The sequence below is a fragment of the Gilbertella persicaria genome (genome assembly GCF_025201335.1).
Source record: "Gilbertella persicaria strain CBS 190.32 chromosome Unknown B0P05scaffold_23, whole genome shotgun sequence".
Classification (NCBI taxonomy): domain Eukaryota; kingdom Fungi; phylum Mucoromycota; class Mucoromycetes; order Mucorales; family Choanephoraceae; genus Gilbertella; species Gilbertella persicaria.
In genome coordinates this window covers 285,497-302,034 of record NW_026251984.1, presented here as the reverse complement: position 1 = coordinate 302,034, position 16,538 = coordinate 285,497, and the positions used below count along the sequence as shown (strand labels likewise).

The window sequence follows — 16,538 nt, the reverse complement described above, 5'->3', positions numbered from 1 at the left end:
GATGCCACGGGTCATACTTGGTTTGAACTAGGCATTCTACGGATCAGTATGTTGGGCACCACTCTGATTTCAATGCTTTCAGGATTTGGTATTGTCAATACGCCTTATACAGTCTTGATGATGCACAGACGCTATGTGAGTGATCATGATTACAGTGTGGCTGAACAAGCCTATCAACAAACAAAGAGTACGATTCAAGATAAAGAACGTTTGTTACAAGACATGCCCATAGATAAAAAAGTAACGTCCTGATTTATTTTCTTATGCTGATATGGATAGACAAAAGGATGGCTCAGTTTCTTGAATTCGAATGATGCAAGACAAGTATTGCAGACTGAAACTGAACAACTGAAAGGGTTGGCTGCGAACATGAAGTCTGATCTAGAAGAACTAGAATACAGCAGGGCAAAAACGAAATTCACACAGACATGGCAAGGTACATTATGGCGTTGGGTGGAATGGATTTTTGCTGTCTATTGTATCTACAAGTGGATTGCAGTAAGTGATGTATGTCATGATGTCATCTAAATCATAAAGACAACTTGCAATGTCCTATTCAACAGAACAGGTTCTTCTGATCCCATTACAACCATGTTATCGATCTTTCTAAGTCAACAGGATGATCCTGTCGATACTGCCTTTTGGTCTCAACAACTAAGCTTTTGGTTTGCAGGCATGATTGTTGTCGGTTCTATTCGTGGCTTTCTTAAACTATGGATACGTCTCCTGCACTTGTTTCAACTCAATCTCAAACTAGCCCCTAGTCACATGTTGCTCTTTACAGCACACATGATGGGCATGTATTTCTTAAGCTCAGTCTTGATGATGCAGATGAGTTTACCAACTGAATATCGTTATCTCTTATCCACAGTTGAATTTGACTTTTTTCGACATTGGTCTGATGTGATTGTTGTTGTCTCTTCATGTGTATCATGTATCGTGATGTATGTGATCTACAGTACTCATGATGCTAAAAGTATGGTGATTGACTTTGCTGATGTCCAATTAGTTCATTTGGAAAGTGGGAAATAAACATATTTATTTAGTTGAACGACCACGCTTTCGAGAGCCAGATTCGTCTGTCTCTTTTCTAAAGGGTGTTGTTCTCTCCACAACAGAAGTACCGTCTTTGAAACGGGTCTTGAACAACACATTGGCATTGTTAAACATACCGTCTTTTAATGAGACAACCAAGAATTGAGATCCTTTGAATCGCGTACGTAAAAGTGAACCAATATTCTGTGTATGTGACAAATCAAGAGCAGCATCCACCTCATCCAAAATATACATGGGTGCTGGTTTAAACTGAAGTAAAGACAAGATCAGAGACAGGGCAATCAAGGATCGTTGACCACCACTGAGTTCTGTCAGACTCTGCTTCCAGACACCACCCAGACATACTTTGACTTCAAGACCCTCTGAGATTGTTTTGCCTTCAGGTGCTTGTAGTTTACAAGTATTTCCATCCAGTAAATCACCAAAGATTTCAGCAAAATCCTTATTGACTTTAGTGTATGTCTTTTCCAGTGCCTCTAGTTTATAGTTTTCAAGTGTTTGGATTGTATCTTCAATCTTTTGTTTGTCTTTCTGTACAGTAGACAACATTTCTTTTAAAGAGGCCTCTTTCTTTTCCACACTAATGAATGTGAGTGTATGCGTAGAACAACATGGACTTACTTGTCAATCATGTTCATGACACGCACATTGATCTTTTTGCGCATCGTGTCATGATTAGCACTTAATTGCTGCAATTGCTTTCTTGCATCTGCTAAATGGATAGTATGATAATCATAAGCAGAGCCAGGTTGACCAAACAACCTATGTCTATATGAATACAAATCAATCTCTGTGTTTACTTACTGTTTTTCATCTACAATCCATTCATATTGCTGCTCCAGATCACGTATGGCTTGTTCAGAGTGTTGTCTTTCCTTGAAGAATCGATCATTTTCATGATTTAATTTCTGAATGCGTAAATTGAATTCTACAAGTTCAGCAGATTTACGATCATGAATCACACTTAATTCATTGAATTCTTCATTCTGTGCATTCAACACTTGATTCTCTTGTTCCAGTGCTTGATTGGATTCAGCCAAAGCATCTTCCATATGCTGAATTTCTTCTGTAATGGATGCAGTGGATGCTTTGTATTCAGTAATCGATTCTCTTACTTTCTGCATCTCTTCCTCGCATGTTGTAATATCAGATTCCATTTGCTCTATTTCTAATTCACAAGTCTGTACTGATCTCTCCATGTCTTTTAGTTTGACAGCGCTCTTTTTTAATTGAGATTTCAGCTGTTCTACTCGCATGGTCATTTCATCCAGTTTGGTATCCTTGTTACTGTTGAAATCAGCCATTTCTTGTTCAATGCGACTGCATGCTTCTAATGCTTTTGATTTATCTCTTTTGGCTTGTTCCATCACTTGTGTTTGTTTTTCTATTTGTTCTTTCAGTGCTTGTACACGGGCAGCCAACTACCAAAAAAAAAAAAAAAAAAAAAAAAAAAGAGCAATGAGTCAAAATAGGCTTCAGATGTACTTTACCTGAGCATGCGTACTTTGACGCATACGTTGTTCTACAAGGGCAAGTTCATGCATTTTAAGATCAAGACGTTGTTTAGCATGTCTGTATTCAGCCATGGATTTCTGTGATGCTTTCATCTCTTCCTCTAATGCTTGCAATACGTTTTTATGATACTGAATATCCTGTCGCACTTTGTTAAGTGTCTGAAGATGCATCAAGATACCAGCAGAATGAGGCTTGGATCCACCTGAGAGTGTACCATGAGGATCATACACATCGCCTTCCAGTGTAACAGACTTGACTCGGATCTGTGGATGAAACGTGACTTCTTTGGCTGTCTTGGCATCTTCACAAATAAAAGTGTTACCAAAGATCCATGCCATGGCTTGATACACTTCTTCTTCATATCCAACTAGACAAAGGGCTAAATCCACTTTGCCAGGCGCCATGGCTTGTGCTGCAGCCAGTTTTTTATCAGACACAGGTTGACCTTGGATCTTGTTAAGTGGAATCAAGGTCCATCTTCGCTTGAGTTTACCATGGTCCAAGAGTTGAGCACCTACTTTTTCATCTTGGACAACCACATGGAATAGTTTGCCACCTGCACAAATCTCAAGCGCAGTTGAGGCATCGGCATAAGATTGATCTAGATGGACTAATTCAGCCACCAATCCCTTCACTTTAGAACGATCAAAATCAGGTGTTGGATTCGTGTATTGAAAGTCAAGATGAGTGAGTTTTCGACGCAGAGATTCTTGTTGATCGTATAAATCGTTCAGGGTGTCTTGTGCTTCTTTCTTTTTTTTAAGCAAATCTTGTTCTACAGTTGGATCCCAAGCCAAAGCATCCAATCGAGTCTAAGTATCAGTCAGTAGTCTCTTCAGTTATCTTTACTTACTTGTAATGTCTCAATTTCTTGCTTTTTTTGTTCAAGGGCAACCATGGATCCTTCTGATTCAGCAAATGCTTTAGCAGCCTGGGGTTCCTTTTCACTTAATTCATGATGCAAATGCTTCATTTTAAGCATGGTTTGTTCTTCGAGTGTCGATGCTTGATGAACAGCATGCTTGGATTGTTGTAATTGCTGTAGATAACCATTCTCATGACCTTCTTCAGCTGAAATGCCTGTGGTTAATGTCTGAATCAATTCATCTGTCTGCTTCATTTCATCTTGCTTTTCATCATAGTCCTTTTTGAAGGCTTCATATTCTTGATGGATACGTTGATAATACTCTCTTTTTTTACGGATCTGTTGATCCAATTCACCCCGTTGTGTGGCCAACAAAGACAAGGACTTTTGTTCGTCTGTAGTTGAAGAGGCCAACAAGTCCCTTTTTGTGTTGAGTCGAACAATCTGTGTAGCGTACTGTTTGATCTGCTGTTCTAATTGCTGGATACCTGCAGACGAGTTCTTTTCCATTTTGTCTGACATGGCCCTTTTCTGTTCAAGAAGGGTAGCCAATTCATGTTCAATGGTCTCCACTGCTTCTGTCAATTCTTTCATTTTCGCCTGTCTTGCTTCTGTATCTGCACCCGACTTGTTCAGCCGTTCTTCATGTTTCTTGTATTCGTACGAAATCACAAATCGATTCAGTCGTTCCATTTCTGCTTCGTTCTTTTGAAAGTCAAGGTAGACTCTCTTTTCAGCACGCAAACGATCCAGTTTGGGTATAATGTCTTCCATCAACAACGTATTGATCTCTTCTACTTTGCGTTCTTTTTTGGTCATGGTGGCTAATGCCTTGTTCTTTCTGTCTTCAAACATCTTGGTGCCTGCTGCTTCTTCTACCATGCTCAAGATTTCAGTAGGACGCATGTTCAGTACTTTGGTGATGCGACCTTGCATGATTAAGAAATGAGGGTTGTTGATGTTGAGTTGAACAGATTGAAATAAGTTTTGGACTGTTTGTTGTTGTGCATTATGGCCATTCACAATGTATTTTGTTCTTCCTCCCATCAAGACCTAAGTGATGGTGTGAGTGAATGATATCAAGAAAGATGTGATAGGCTTGCCTGACGCGTGACAGTAATTTGTTTGTAAGCTTCAAAGCCTACAGGACTCTTGTCTCTGTCTTCGTTATTAAAGACGATAGTGACAGAAGCCTTTGTAACACCTGCTTGACCACGTTTATAGATCAAGTCTTGCAAGTTACTTGCTCGGACCTATTTAAGTTGAGTCTAAGAATGCAAATAAAAACAACTATACTTGCTTGTGATAGATTGGTAATGCCCAAGACAAAACAAATGGCATCCAAGATATTTGATTTGCCAGAACCGTTTAAACCTGTAATGGCATTGAATTCTGGATCCCAACCTGTGATTTGTGTTCTTGAGACATACGATTTAAACCCTTCAATCAATAATTCTTCAAGGTACATGGTGAAAAAAAAATAAAATAAAAATAAAAGAGGAAAGAGAGGTACAGTCACGTCGTTGATTGACGCGTTTCTTTTTTATTTTATTTTATATTTTTTTTTAGATTGGAGTTGATCGAGTGTTGCCATCTCATCCTGAACTAACAAAGGTCGATTGAAAAAGTCTTTGTCTGGCTGTTTATGACGCCATGCCCAAGCATCTGTATATCTTGTTTGTCTTGCTTCAATGACATCTTGAATCTTGTAACCAATAATAGGAAGAAACCTAAAAGATGAGTTGATGTATCTCTATGCATAGACTTACTTCATAGCATGACCTGAATCACCTGCTGCAACTACAAGATCATCATAATCAGGATGACACCCAATCACAAAATCACCATCGATCGAATCCGAATACCAACATACACGCGAATAGACAATATCCAATGCTGTCGTGATGGGAAGAAACGCGTCCAAGAAATCTCTAAATTCATCCAATGCACTTTGAGGAATCGTGTCTCCTGGATGAGAAGACTGTGTACGTGGTACAGAGATACCATCGTTTGGACGTGGATGCAGATAACCTCTGGCATGCTTTCCTACTTTAAGAATACCATCTTTATTATACGGAAACCCATAGAATCCAGTACGAGAGACATCACCACTCCAGTTGGGCAGATCTTTGAGTTGTTGTTTCTCTTTTTCAGAAAGTTGAAAATGAACCACGATTTGACCTGTTGCCATCACTTGATGATGCATCTCAATTAGACTAGAAGTCCAAGGACCTGCTGCTATTATGACGCGGTCAGCATAATGAACAAGACCATCCTTTGTCTTGATGCCAATGACTGAGCGTGTGTTGTGAGGATCAGTCACAAGTTGAGTAAAGCAACCTGTTTCTTTACCCAATACAAACTCGACATTGTTTTGAACACATTTGGCATACAAGTGCTTGATGGCCTCTGATGAATTACACCAGCCTATCGATGATGAGGATGACTCGTTTGAATGTCTATAGCTTACCTCCCAACTTGTTAAAATAAGCTATATCATAACCATTGTTCACTGTATCAGACAAGAAAGGATATCGCTGCTTGATTTGACTTGCTGTCAATCGTTCAATGGCATCCCCATAACCGGCTTCTTCTATTGTCTTTAGATTGTCCTTTTCAAGTGGACTGTATTCTCCACCTGAAGAAAAAGCCAAGACACCTACTTGATGAAACAAAGGCTCAGAGACTTCTTTGTTCCATGCATGCCAAGCATCAATGGCTTCTATCCCGAGATCTGTATAGAGTCTTTGATGTCCATAATCAATACGAACTACTTTACTAATATCTATTCAATAAGATACATAAGACTGTTGATGGCTTATGTTACCTGTGGATGCAGCATCTGATACAGGCACAGACTCTCCTCTATCATACATGGTAATTCTATAGTGTTTTTCTTTATCCAATGATAAAGCATAAGCTGTAGAAAGACCAAAGCAACCTGCTCCTACAATAAGGATATGGGCGTGTTTTGGAGGTGAAGAATACATGAAAGAAAAGAAGTTTTTATTATTATTATTATTGTTATTGAGTGCACATAAGATGCTTACTAATCATGGCAACCATCTTATTACCAATCACTGTATTTTGTGCAAAATCATCTCTAAAATAATCTGCTGTTTCTTCAAATCGCTTTTGATATCCTTCCATACTGCCTAAAGAGACTGTTTCTGCCCAACCTCTAGCACAAGTCACAAATTCCATATCATCAGGGCGAATATCTTTACGATACAAAGCAGCATGAATAGCATCATCCAACATGGCAGGATGACGAAACAGATATTCAGTGATACCCCTATATAGAATGAGCATGATAAAATAATGAAGACAGACTTACATCCATATTCTAAATAAAGGTGTTTGGCACACCATATGTTCATAGGGATTTAAGCCTAATTTATGCCAACAATCAACCATGGCCAACAAGGATAAATGAGAGTTAGGTGTCTTGTTTTGTTTAGGTATTTTAGAGAGTGAGAATTCATCTAGGATGGCATCATCTAATAAGATAGGGACATGGTCCTTTTGAAGACCACCAAACACATATTCACCTGCAGCTTTGACTCTGGCACGAAATTCTTGTTCTTTTTCTTGAATCATCAGTTTAAATAGATCTGCTACACTTAGGGCATATTGTGTGATTTGGACTTTGGCTGTAGGATTCATGATAGCTAAACCAGCATAGACGTGCCATTTGTTACTATAGATACGCATGGCGACATTGATCTTGACATTTTCAATACCACCTACAAAATGAGGTAATAGCCACTTGAAAGGAACATGAGCTTCCTTATTATTTCTATATGCTTTGAACTTACAGGGAATTGAGCATTGGCTTTCCATGCACTACCCATTGTTAAAAAGGCTGCATGGGTTACTGCTTGTGTATCTGCTGTAATACGATCATGTTCTTCTGCACTCAAATGAGCTATGTTGGAATCAAAACAAGAGAGGATACGCACAGCCAGGGCTAATTTATCGTCTGAAGCTCTGTGTGGAATGATAATCAAAGGTTGCCCTGTTGGATCAACACCAGGACCATGCATGGAATGGCATGAAATAATATGTGCATCATCAGGTAAATACATCTCCAGGGCACGTACTTCAGGTAATTTTACAGATGTCTAATCCTATATGAATCGCTTATTTGACTCGACTGACAACTCTACCTGTCCGCCTACAATAGCACCTATTTTGGTAGCTAAAGAAAAGAGGGGTGAGTATAGTCTTGGTTACATAGAGTCAAATTACCAGGACCAAATGTCTTGACAACAGATTCAATGTATTCTGCTTCCACTGCATACATGATCCAATCGCATCTTCTTGAAATATCAAAACCATCACGCCATACTTTAATGCTTGTACCTAAACTAACATCAATAGACATTCGTCGTTGTTTTGTTACCTTCGAAATCTTTTTTGACAGATTCAAACTTTTCAGGCAAATCACAGATATTGACACTATACATCGTTAGATCCAGTTCATATTGATTGCTATTTACTTTTTCCAACCCGCTTTTGAGATGCGATGGGCATAAAAGCGTCCCATGCCACCAGCACCAATAATACCAATCTCGATCGTCTCTTTCTCCATACTTTAGAAAAAGAAAGAAAGAAAAACGCGGACTTTATTTTATTTTATTTTTTACAATACATGATGCCAAATACGCTGTCTCTTTTGTTCTTGTTCAAAACGATGTGTCACATAGTCAAACACAGGTCCATAATAAGCTTTCAGGTCTGTTTCTTCAGGCAATTGATCATGCAGATTGGCTTCTTGTCTTGTCATACAGACAGCATTCAAATGACTTATAGGTTTTGATTTATCCCATCTTGTCAGGGCCAGTTTGTCATTAGGACCTGAAATAACACTTTTACCATGCCACACTTCTTCAAAGAGATAGGCAACATCTTTAGGATCCAAAGCACAGACTCTATGTGTTGCGTCAATCGATATATTCAAATGATAAACTTACTTTTGTTTGAACACTTTGTTTTCTCGAGTCAATAATTCGCGATGAACTCGAACATAAAGACCTTCTCTTAATTTGACAGCAAGTGGATCAAAATCAGGATATTCAGCAATACGCAAAATGATATAGTTGGCAATAGCCATACCAAACATACTCGGAATAGTACCTAAGACAGGTAAAATACGTGCTCTGAAGTCAGGTAAAGTAGCATATTCATCTCTGTCTTGAATCTTTTCTTCTTCTAAAGGTAACAGTTTCACATGATGGGGTTTTTCTGTTGAATAAGCAACTGGGATGCCTTTGAGGATATTGAGTTTCTTGAGTCTCTGTCTGACGGTGCGTGCAAGGGGATCCTCTGATGATGATTGAGTGCCTTTTTTAGATCCAATGTGACTTACCAAATGTTTCGCTGATATCTGCTATTTGAATACGAGAAGGATCTGCTTTGGCGCCAGCACCCATGGAACTAATGACAGGCAATTGATGATCATGACAGTACTGGATCAAATCAATCTTTGTGTTGATATTATCAATCGCATCCACCACATAATCAGGATGACCTATGGTTTATGAGCCATTTTACTATTTCTTTTTTTTTTTTTTTTTTTTTTTTTTTACCTCCTAATAATGTGTCCACATTATCAGCACTAAGTAAATCAATACAATCTTCTACTTGAACAAAAGGAGCAATTTTTTCAAAATGATGCTTGATACAACGTACTTTAGGTGTGCCTACATCCTCTAAAGTAGCCACAGCATGACGATTTAGACTACTGAGTGTGACTTGGTCAAAATCGATCACTCGAATACGCTTCACGCCCGAACGTAGCAGCATCAAGGCAGCCCATGATCCTACACCACCTGCACCCACGACAATCACAAATGCATCCCGTAATCGACGCGTGCCTTCTTTTCCCAAAAAGGCTGTGTTTTTAGACAACTGATCTTCAATAACCTGTTGGTTATAGAATAAAGTGGGTTGTCCTGCATCCACAGTGCCTACAGGTGTCAAATCGATCGTACTGCGAAGTTCGGCTTCTTTGAGTTCTTGTTTGAGCGTCTTAGCTCTCGATCGTCGTTCATTGGCTTGATAAGCGAGTATACTAGAAGCTGTCAGAACAGAAGCAGCAATAGCTGTCAGTGTCAATTGAACTTTATTGGGATGCTTTTCAATCAACTGGCTAATGGGTTCTATCAACTTTGGCATGGCCTGTCAGAAAAAGAGAAAGAAAAAAAATATAAAAAAGTCGGAGGTTGAATGTAAATGGATACTTTTTTCAGCCAATCATCTTTTACAGTCGCATAGATTTTGATTTCATTGAGAATGATGTCTAATATTAAGGCAAAATCTTGTATTGATCATGAGGGCAGATATTTAGGGTGGAATTGCCTCTGTTGACTGCCAGAAGCACCATTGAAAGAATCAAGCAGACTGACCGTCCTCTTCCTGCTGAACCAACTGTGAAGCCCTACAAAATTAATGATAAGACTGAGTTTCACAATATCGAAAATCTTAAGTCGATACTTCGACAAGAGTGGGAGAACCTCGGCCAAGAAAAAGCTGCACGCTTGGTCAGAAGCATGAAAAGCCGATATACCAAGCAGTGATGGATGCAAAAGGTGGTCACATCAAGTATGAGTTCTTTTTCTTCTTTTTTTTTATTCTACACAATTTATAGTGCTCCTCTTTTATGCTTCAAGGGACTTATTCAAAGATGAAAATCATACAATTTTTCCGTCTTCAAAAATTTATTTAAAAAGGTACGAAAGCGAAATCTGTGTACCTTAAATGTTTATCAAAAAGGTCCATCAGAAACCAGTCAATAGGAACAAGCCCTATGATTTGATTCTAACTTGAAGAAAGTATCTTTATCTGTATATAGGTTGTTGTTTCCTTTCTCATCAATGTCTATTATGTGGGCGGAATTCTGGTTTTAAAAAAATCACTACTTGGCTGGTATAAAATACCTTTTTTCTCTCTCTCTTTTTTATTAAACACGTCTTCATCTCGACCTTCAAAAAAGAAGAGATATTAACAACATGAGTTACGCTAAACGAGACGAAGACTCTGGTAATTACAAAAAGAAAAAAATAAGACACGCACAAACAAACAGATGAATAACATTTCCTATAGGAGAAGTCAGCATCTTTTCACAAATAAACAAGTCCACTGTCCTTCAAGAAGCTCGCGCTTTTAATGACTCGCCCATCAATGTCAGAAAATGTCGACTGTTACTTACTAAAATCATTTATTTACTTTCGTTGGGTGAACCCTTTAATACACAAGAAGCAACGGATCTTTTCTTTAATGTCATCAAGCTGTTTCAGTCGAAAGATGTAAGTTCAAGTTGTTTATATGTTACTTATAGCAAAATAGACTTCACTTCGACAAATGATGTATTTGGTGATTAAGGAACTATCAGGTATTGCTCAGGATGTGATTATGGTCACCCAGTCTTTGATTAAAGATATCCAATCAAAGCAAGAAACGATTTACCGTGCTAACGCTATTCGTGCCTTATGCTTAATTACGGATGTAAGTCAGTTTTTTTGTGAACAGGAGAATAACGCGTTGTATGAATAGCCTTCCATGATTCAAGGTATTGAACGTATTATCAAGGCCTCTATTGTTGACAAGAACCCTTCTGTCTCTGCTGCTGCTCTTGTGTCTTCTTACCATCTATTTGGTGCTTCCAAGGACATTGTGCGTCGTTGGGCTACTGAAGTACAAGAAGCTGCTTATGCTAAACAATCTTCTGGTTTTGCTTCTGCTGCTTCAAGCTATATTTCTAGTTTTGGCAGTAACTCCAGCAACCAAAACCAAGCTGTTGTTTCAACCAGTAGTATTGCTCAATACCATGCTATTGGCCTGTTATATTTGATCCGTCAACAGGACCGTATGGCTATTGCCAAGTTGGTCCAGACTTTCTCTGGTTCTGGACGTGGTGGCAACAGTGGTCATTTAAAGAACTCTTCTGCTGTCTGTATCTTGATCCGTTATGCTTGTAAAGTCATGGAAGACGATCCTGGGTAAGTCTTGCATCTATCTATTTCATGACTGACACAATGGTCGGACATTAGATCCACAAAGCGTATTTATGAATTATTGGAAGGATACCTTCGACACAAGAGCGATATGGTCAATTTAGAAGCTGCCCGTGCTATTTGTGAAATGAAGGATGCCACAGCCAAAGAGCTTTATCCTGCCATTTCTGTCTTGCAACTCTTTTTGAGTTCACCTAAACCTACGTTGCGCTTTGCTGCCATTCGTATCTTGAATGCACTTGCTCTCTCTAAACCTTCTGCTGTTTCCCCTTGTAACTTGGATATTGAGAATTTGGTCTCTGATCAAAACAGAAGTATTGCTACGTTTGCCATCACCACCTTGTTAAAGACAGGCAATGAAGCCTCTGTAGACCGATTGATGAAGCAAATTTCTAGTTTTATGGGTGAAATTTCAGATGAGTTCAAGGTGATTGTGGTAGAAGCCATTCGTTCTCTCTGTCTCAAGTTCCCCAACAAACAAGCCGTCATGCTTTCTTTCTTGAGTGGTGTGTTGCGTGATGAAGGTGGTTATGAATTCAAAAAGGCTGTTGTTGAAGCTATCTTCGACATGGTCCGTCATATTCCTGAATCCAAAGACACAGGTAACATAACTATAGAGAGAATCACATGAAAGTTACTTAATCTAATGTTAGCCTTGTCTTATCTCTGTGAATTTATTGAGGATTGTGAATTCACTAAACTATCTGTTCGTGTGCTTCATTTACTCGGTACAGAAGGCCCCAAGACATCCACACCTACTAAATACATTCGTTATATCTACAACCGTGTTATTCTGGAAAACTCGACCATTCGTGGTGCTGCTGTCAGTGCTCTTACTAAATTTGGTCTCAATTGCCCTGATACCAATGTGAAGCAAAGTGTCAAGGTCTTATTGACCCGTTGTCAAGATGACGTGGAAGATGAAGTCCGTGACCGCGCCACGTTGGCACTTGGCATGATGCAGCATGCATCCTTGGCTAAACTCTACAGTGTGGACGATGCCACTTTTGCCTTACCTATTTTGGAGCGTGAATTAGTCGAATTTGTGAACCGACAAGAGACATCGCCATTTGACTTGAGTGCTATTCCTATGATCAGTAAGGCACAAGAAGAAGAAGAGCGTCGTCGTCATCGTCCTCAAGATTTGACACTTGCCACTGTCTCCTCGCCTGTTCCTAACAAGGCATCCTCTTCTGCTTCACCACAGGCAGAGAACAAAAAGAGTCAAGCAGATCAACAAGCAGCTTATGCAGATGCCCTTGCTGCTATTCCTGAAATAGCTGCTTATGGCCCTTGTTCAAGAGTTCTACCAAGATCCCAATCACTGAAAGCGAGACAGAATACAGTATTCAATGTATTAAGCATACGTTTGCTAAGCATATTGTGTTCCAGTTTGACTGTCTTAATACGCTGAATGACCAGTTATTAGAGCATGTTGAGATGGTGATGCAAATGGATGATGAACAAGCTGGTTTAGTTCGCGTGTTGGAAATGCCTGCTGCTCAATTGGCCTATGATGTTCCCGGACAGATTTATGTCGCTTATGAAAGAGAAGATGAGGATGATTTCCCAGTTGGTAAGTCCTAGTGTGTTATGTATAAGCCGTATTCATTTTTTCTGTTAGCTTCCTTTACAAATTCACTCAAGTTTATCATTAAGGATTGTGATCCTACTACAGGTGAACCCGATGAAGAAGGTTATGAAGATGAATATCAAGTAGAAGACATTGATCTATTGACAAGTGACTATGTTCGCCCTACTTATATTTCCAACTTTGAGCAAGAATTTGCATCTTTGGCAGAAGGTGAAGCAATAGAGACATTGGCACTAGACCGTGAAAAAGCACCTAGTCTTCAAGCTGCCTGTACTGCCATTATAGACTTACTAGGCATGCAACCTCTGGATGACACTGGCTTACCACGCAACCCTAATGTTCATACATTGCTTATGGCAGGTATTTTCTTGACAGGCGAAAAAGTACTTGTTCGATGTCGTATGACATTTAACTCTTCTTCTGGTGTTGCCTTTGAGATGTCTGTCAGAAGTGAAGACCCTACTATTTCTCAGATTGTTCTTTCTGCTATTGCTTAATCTTTTTTTTTATTGAATAAATTTACATGACATCAGCATATAGTTTTGTAAGATGGTCTGTGTCTGTCTTGATCCAAGAGACAGGACATCTTCCTTGTTCCTGTATATAATGGTAAGCACAGGTATAACAAAATACATAACCAGAAGGTAAAGCAGTTGGGTTGTTGATGGGTTTTGTTGAACATAATGGACATGTATTGGGGCTTGAAGGTAAGGGTGTACCTCTTGGATCAGGCTATATCATCAAAATGAGCCATTTGTTTTAGTTTTTCGTGTTTACCTTTGTCTTTTGAGGAGGTGGGATCATGTCATTGTCTTGTATAGTATTGTTCCGAGAGAATTCAGAAGAATACCACCATTCTAAAAACTTGAAGAAAAAAATAGACATAGGCAAAAGTACCTTGAGGAATTCTATTAGTTTACTGAACACAGTTGAAACAAGGCGGAGTGGGTGCTTGATGGATGGCTTTGGTAGACTAGTTCCAGCTGTCTTGTCATAGTAAGCGCGCTAACATAAGACTAGCATAAGAAAAGATAGCGTAGGGTGGTTTGCTACTTACATAATCATGCATGCTCATACGCTTTACTTCTAATCCAATCCAATGCAACCAAGGCGTATAGTAACGCGTCTTGCCAAACAAATAGCCCATATTGTATACTAGTCCTGATCCATAATACAAGAAATGAAGCATAGGATACACTCGTTTAAATAGTCGCTTAAGGCGAATCATCCATTTTCTGGATAATGGTGTCTCTGGGCTCTCTAGTTCTTCTATATCTCGTTCCTCCTGTTCATTTCCAAGAATAGATCCACCCGAGACTTGTTGATACCATATATCGAGTTTAGATTTGACATAAGGTAAACCTACCAAGACCATCAATGATGTTTTGATTTGGTGGGGTGTAAGAGGAGGTGTGGATCCATGTTGAGGGATGAATGGTGTATTCAAATGAGTTGATGAAGCGACTCGCTTTAAGCCATAGAAATTCTCTGCGAATGAACCCCCTATAATTTTGTATTAGTCATGTCAATCGCAAGATACAACAAACTTGCCCCATTCTTTTAGATAATGTCTTTCTACCAACAGCATCAAGAGAGCATAGAATTCTTCGTGGTTATTGACTATCCTGAGTAATAAACGCGGGTATCGTTGAGCATAGATCTAATAAAAACGTCTATTTTTTAAGAAAAAAAAGAACATATAAATATAGGACATACAGCCAAGACGTATTGAACAGCAGGTTGTAATAATTCTTTAAGTTTCTCTTGTGCTACAAGCTCAAATAAAGAAGGACGATAAGCGTCCTCCTGTGAGCCTAAACTACTCATAAACTCCATAGTGTATATAAAAAGAGAGAGAGAGAGAGAGAGAAAAAAAGAGTGGGAAAAGTAAGGTAGTCAGCATGATTTGACTGCATTGAATCTCAGAAGATGGGATAATGCAAGATAAATAAGTGTCGATAGATAGATTGGCTTCTTTATATCCGCTTCTTGTCCATGTTGTTTTTTGTCTTTCTTTATTGTTTTGAATGGTCTCTTTCTTTCAAACACGTAAATCAATCGTATTCCTGTTGGTTGCATGCTACATGTTAATCATTTTGCGTTCTTTCTATCCACAATATGCATTATGCTCTATGAAAACATTGCCTGTAATCAAAAAATACTGGGTTAAACTCAAACAAGATATGAAGGAATACTCTTCTGGTTTCAGTAACAAACAGTCTACCTTAAACGAAATCATTGAGCAGTTAAAAAGAGAATCTGTCCGCAAGCATCAAGTATCACAGACTATCTATCAAGACTTGCAGCGTATTATTGGAGACCAGCTACCTAGTTTGATATACATACCTACCTACCAACCCGGGGAAATCAAGATAACAGCTCAATTTCTTCAATACTTGGATAATCCTACTTTGTGGGATGTATTTGAATACCAGAATGAACGGTCCATTCAAATGTACATGCAGAAACAAGTCAACCAAGGAGCCATTGTCAATAAAGACACAATGATGCAGTTGATCACTCAACAATTGTTTCAGTACCAAAAAATACAGCAAAAAGGCTCTAAAGCTGATTTATTGCCTGAACTTATCCATAAAACAATTCAGCGATATCACCAAGAGATTTTAAACTTGCCAGACTTTGCTCTTGATGGCCAAATTATTCATGCCAACACAAGTACTACTTATGGCCCAGTTCCTTATCTGATGGAAAGAGTTGCTACCATGATGGGTATACAAACATGGCATCATGTGCCTGAGTTTGCTATTCAATCAGATAACAGTCCTCGTCATTATTGGAGCATGATGGGTCAAGAAGGCACATTGGGTATTACCTTGAATCAATCGATTCATGTCCAAGCTGTGACAGTGGAGTATCCATTTGCGGCTATCTTTCCAAGAGAAATCCACAGTGCTCCTCAACGTATGGAAATATATGGTTTAACTCAACATGAAAATCGTACAGAAGAATGGATGTTGTTGGGAAAAATGCTGTTTGATATTCATGATGAGTATTCGTCTGTTCAAACCTTTGATACGTACTTGACTCCGGATTCGTTTCAATCTGTGTTGATTAAGATCAAGTCTAATTGGGGTAACAAATACCATACGAATATTTACCGTATTCGAATTCATGGTATTCCTTCTTGATTTACTGAAATAGCAGATACCCTTTTTTTTCTGATTTTCACATCAGAATGATAATGAATTGCTTGCTATTCCATTGAAATAAAAAGTAAATGCTACATACTTGCAGAATATATGTGCAGTTTACCTTCTTTTTTTTTATTAATTGATCAATGATTGTACCATTATACTGCCTCGTTATGCCAATATTCATACAAACAAAAGGCCTTTTCGCCTAAACAATGTGATGCTTACTAAAAAGAAATATATATATTATTTTAACTTTACATCGTAAATCCTTAAAAAAATTAATTCCCCAAAAGAGAGATCATGTAATTCCATGCTTTGAATTAGAATTTTTAATG

At 38.7% G+C, this 16,538-nt stretch overlaps 8 protein-coding genes across 8 annotated transcripts; 3 read left to right on the top strand and 5 right to left on the bottom strand.

Moving 5' to 3' along the window:
* Positions 1-369: 369 nt before the first annotated feature.
* On the top strand, positions 370-1,032 carry B0P05DRAFT_579690 (Abscisic acid G-protein coupled receptor-like domain-containing protein; the record flags this gene model as incomplete). Its single annotated transcript, XM_051581954.1, has 2 exons — positions 370-498; positions 538-1,032. 2 exons carry the CDS (start codon positions 370-372, stop codon positions 1,030-1,032), a joined length of 624 nt encoding a protein of 207 aa, XP_051434251.1.
* On the bottom strand, positions 646-4,960 carry B0P05DRAFT_128250 (uncharacterized protein). The gene is made up of 7 exons (XM_051573012.1): positions 4,737-4,960; positions 4,540-4,689; positions 3,425-4,489; positions 2,547-3,383; positions 1,861-2,477; positions 1,678-1,818; positions 646-1,636 (listed from the first exon to the last, which is right to left on the bottom strand). The coding sequence occupies exons 1-7, from the start codon at positions 4,902-4,904 to the stop codon at positions 1,039-1,041; spliced, it is 3,576 nt and encodes a 1,191-aa protein (XP_051434250.1). The 5' UTR covers positions 4,905-4,960; the 3' UTR covers positions 646-1,038.
* Positions 4,945-6,455, bottom strand: B0P05DRAFT_544665 (FAD dependent oxidoreductase). Its single transcript, XM_051578559.1, has 3 exons — positions 6,264-6,455; positions 5,907-6,221; positions 4,945-5,863 (listed from the first exon to the last, which is right to left on the bottom strand). Exons 1-3 carry the CDS (start codon positions 6,424-6,426, stop codon positions 5,202-5,204), a joined length of 1,140 nt encoding a protein of 379 aa, XP_051434249.1. The 5' UTR covers positions 6,427-6,455; the 3' UTR covers positions 4,945-5,201.
* B0P05DRAFT_544661 (uncharacterized protein) lies at positions 6,442-8,043 on the bottom strand. The gene is made up of 7 exons (XM_051578558.1): positions 7,939-8,043; positions 7,842-7,897; positions 7,688-7,801; positions 7,606-7,637; positions 7,255-7,560; positions 6,774-7,204; positions 6,442-6,731 (listed from the first exon to the last, which is right to left on the bottom strand). The coding sequence occupies exons 1-7, from the start codon at positions 8,028-8,030 to the stop codon at positions 6,461-6,463; spliced, it is 1,302 nt and encodes a 433-aa protein (XP_051434248.1). The 5' UTR covers positions 8,031-8,043; the 3' UTR covers positions 6,442-6,460.
* A 3-nt stretch (positions 8,044-8,046) lies between these two features.
* B0P05DRAFT_544657 (uncharacterized protein) lies at positions 8,047-9,627 on the bottom strand. Its single transcript, XM_051578557.1, has 4 exons — positions 9,028-9,627; positions 8,808-8,969; positions 8,413-8,764; positions 8,047-8,370 (listed from the first exon to the last, which is right to left on the bottom strand). Exons 1-4 carry the CDS (start codon positions 9,614-9,616, stop codon positions 8,082-8,084), a joined length of 1,392 nt encoding a protein of 463 aa, XP_051434247.1. The 5' UTR covers positions 9,617-9,627; the 3' UTR covers positions 8,047-8,081.
* Positions 9,628-10,333: 706 nt separating this feature from the next.
* On the top strand, positions 10,334-13,574 carry B0P05DRAFT_544656 (adaptin N terminal region-domain-containing protein). Its single transcript, XM_051578556.1, has 8 exons — positions 10,334-10,480; positions 10,544-10,746; positions 10,787-10,945; positions 10,994-11,439; positions 11,491-12,056; positions 12,108-12,677; positions 12,794-13,030; positions 13,079-13,574. Exons 1-8 carry the CDS (start codon positions 10,450-10,452, stop codon positions 13,543-13,545), a joined length of 2,679 nt encoding a protein of 892 aa, XP_051434246.1. The 5' UTR covers positions 10,334-10,449; the 3' UTR covers positions 13,546-13,574.
* B0P05DRAFT_579685 (Pex12 amino terminal region-domain-containing protein) lies at positions 13,568-14,884 on the bottom strand (the record flags this gene model as incomplete). The annotated part of the gene is made up of 5 exons (XM_051581953.1): positions 13,568-13,780; positions 13,826-14,053; positions 14,106-14,551; positions 14,600-14,708; positions 14,765-14,884. The coding sequence occupies 5 exons, from the start codon at positions 14,882-14,884 to the stop codon at positions 13,568-13,570; spliced, it is 1,116 nt and encodes a 371-aa protein (XP_051434245.1).
* Positions 14,885-14,969: 85 nt separating this feature from the next.
* Positions 14,970-16,480, top strand: B0P05DRAFT_544651 (uncharacterized protein). Its single transcript, XM_051578555.1, has 3 exons — positions 14,970-16,038; positions 16,090-16,262; positions 16,322-16,480. Exons 1-2 carry the CDS (start codon positions 15,076-15,078, stop codon positions 16,195-16,197), a joined length of 1,071 nt encoding a protein of 356 aa, XP_051434244.1. The 5' UTR covers positions 14,970-15,075; the 3' UTR covers positions 16,198-16,262; positions 16,322-16,480.
* Positions 16,481-16,538: the final 58 nt, after the last annotated feature.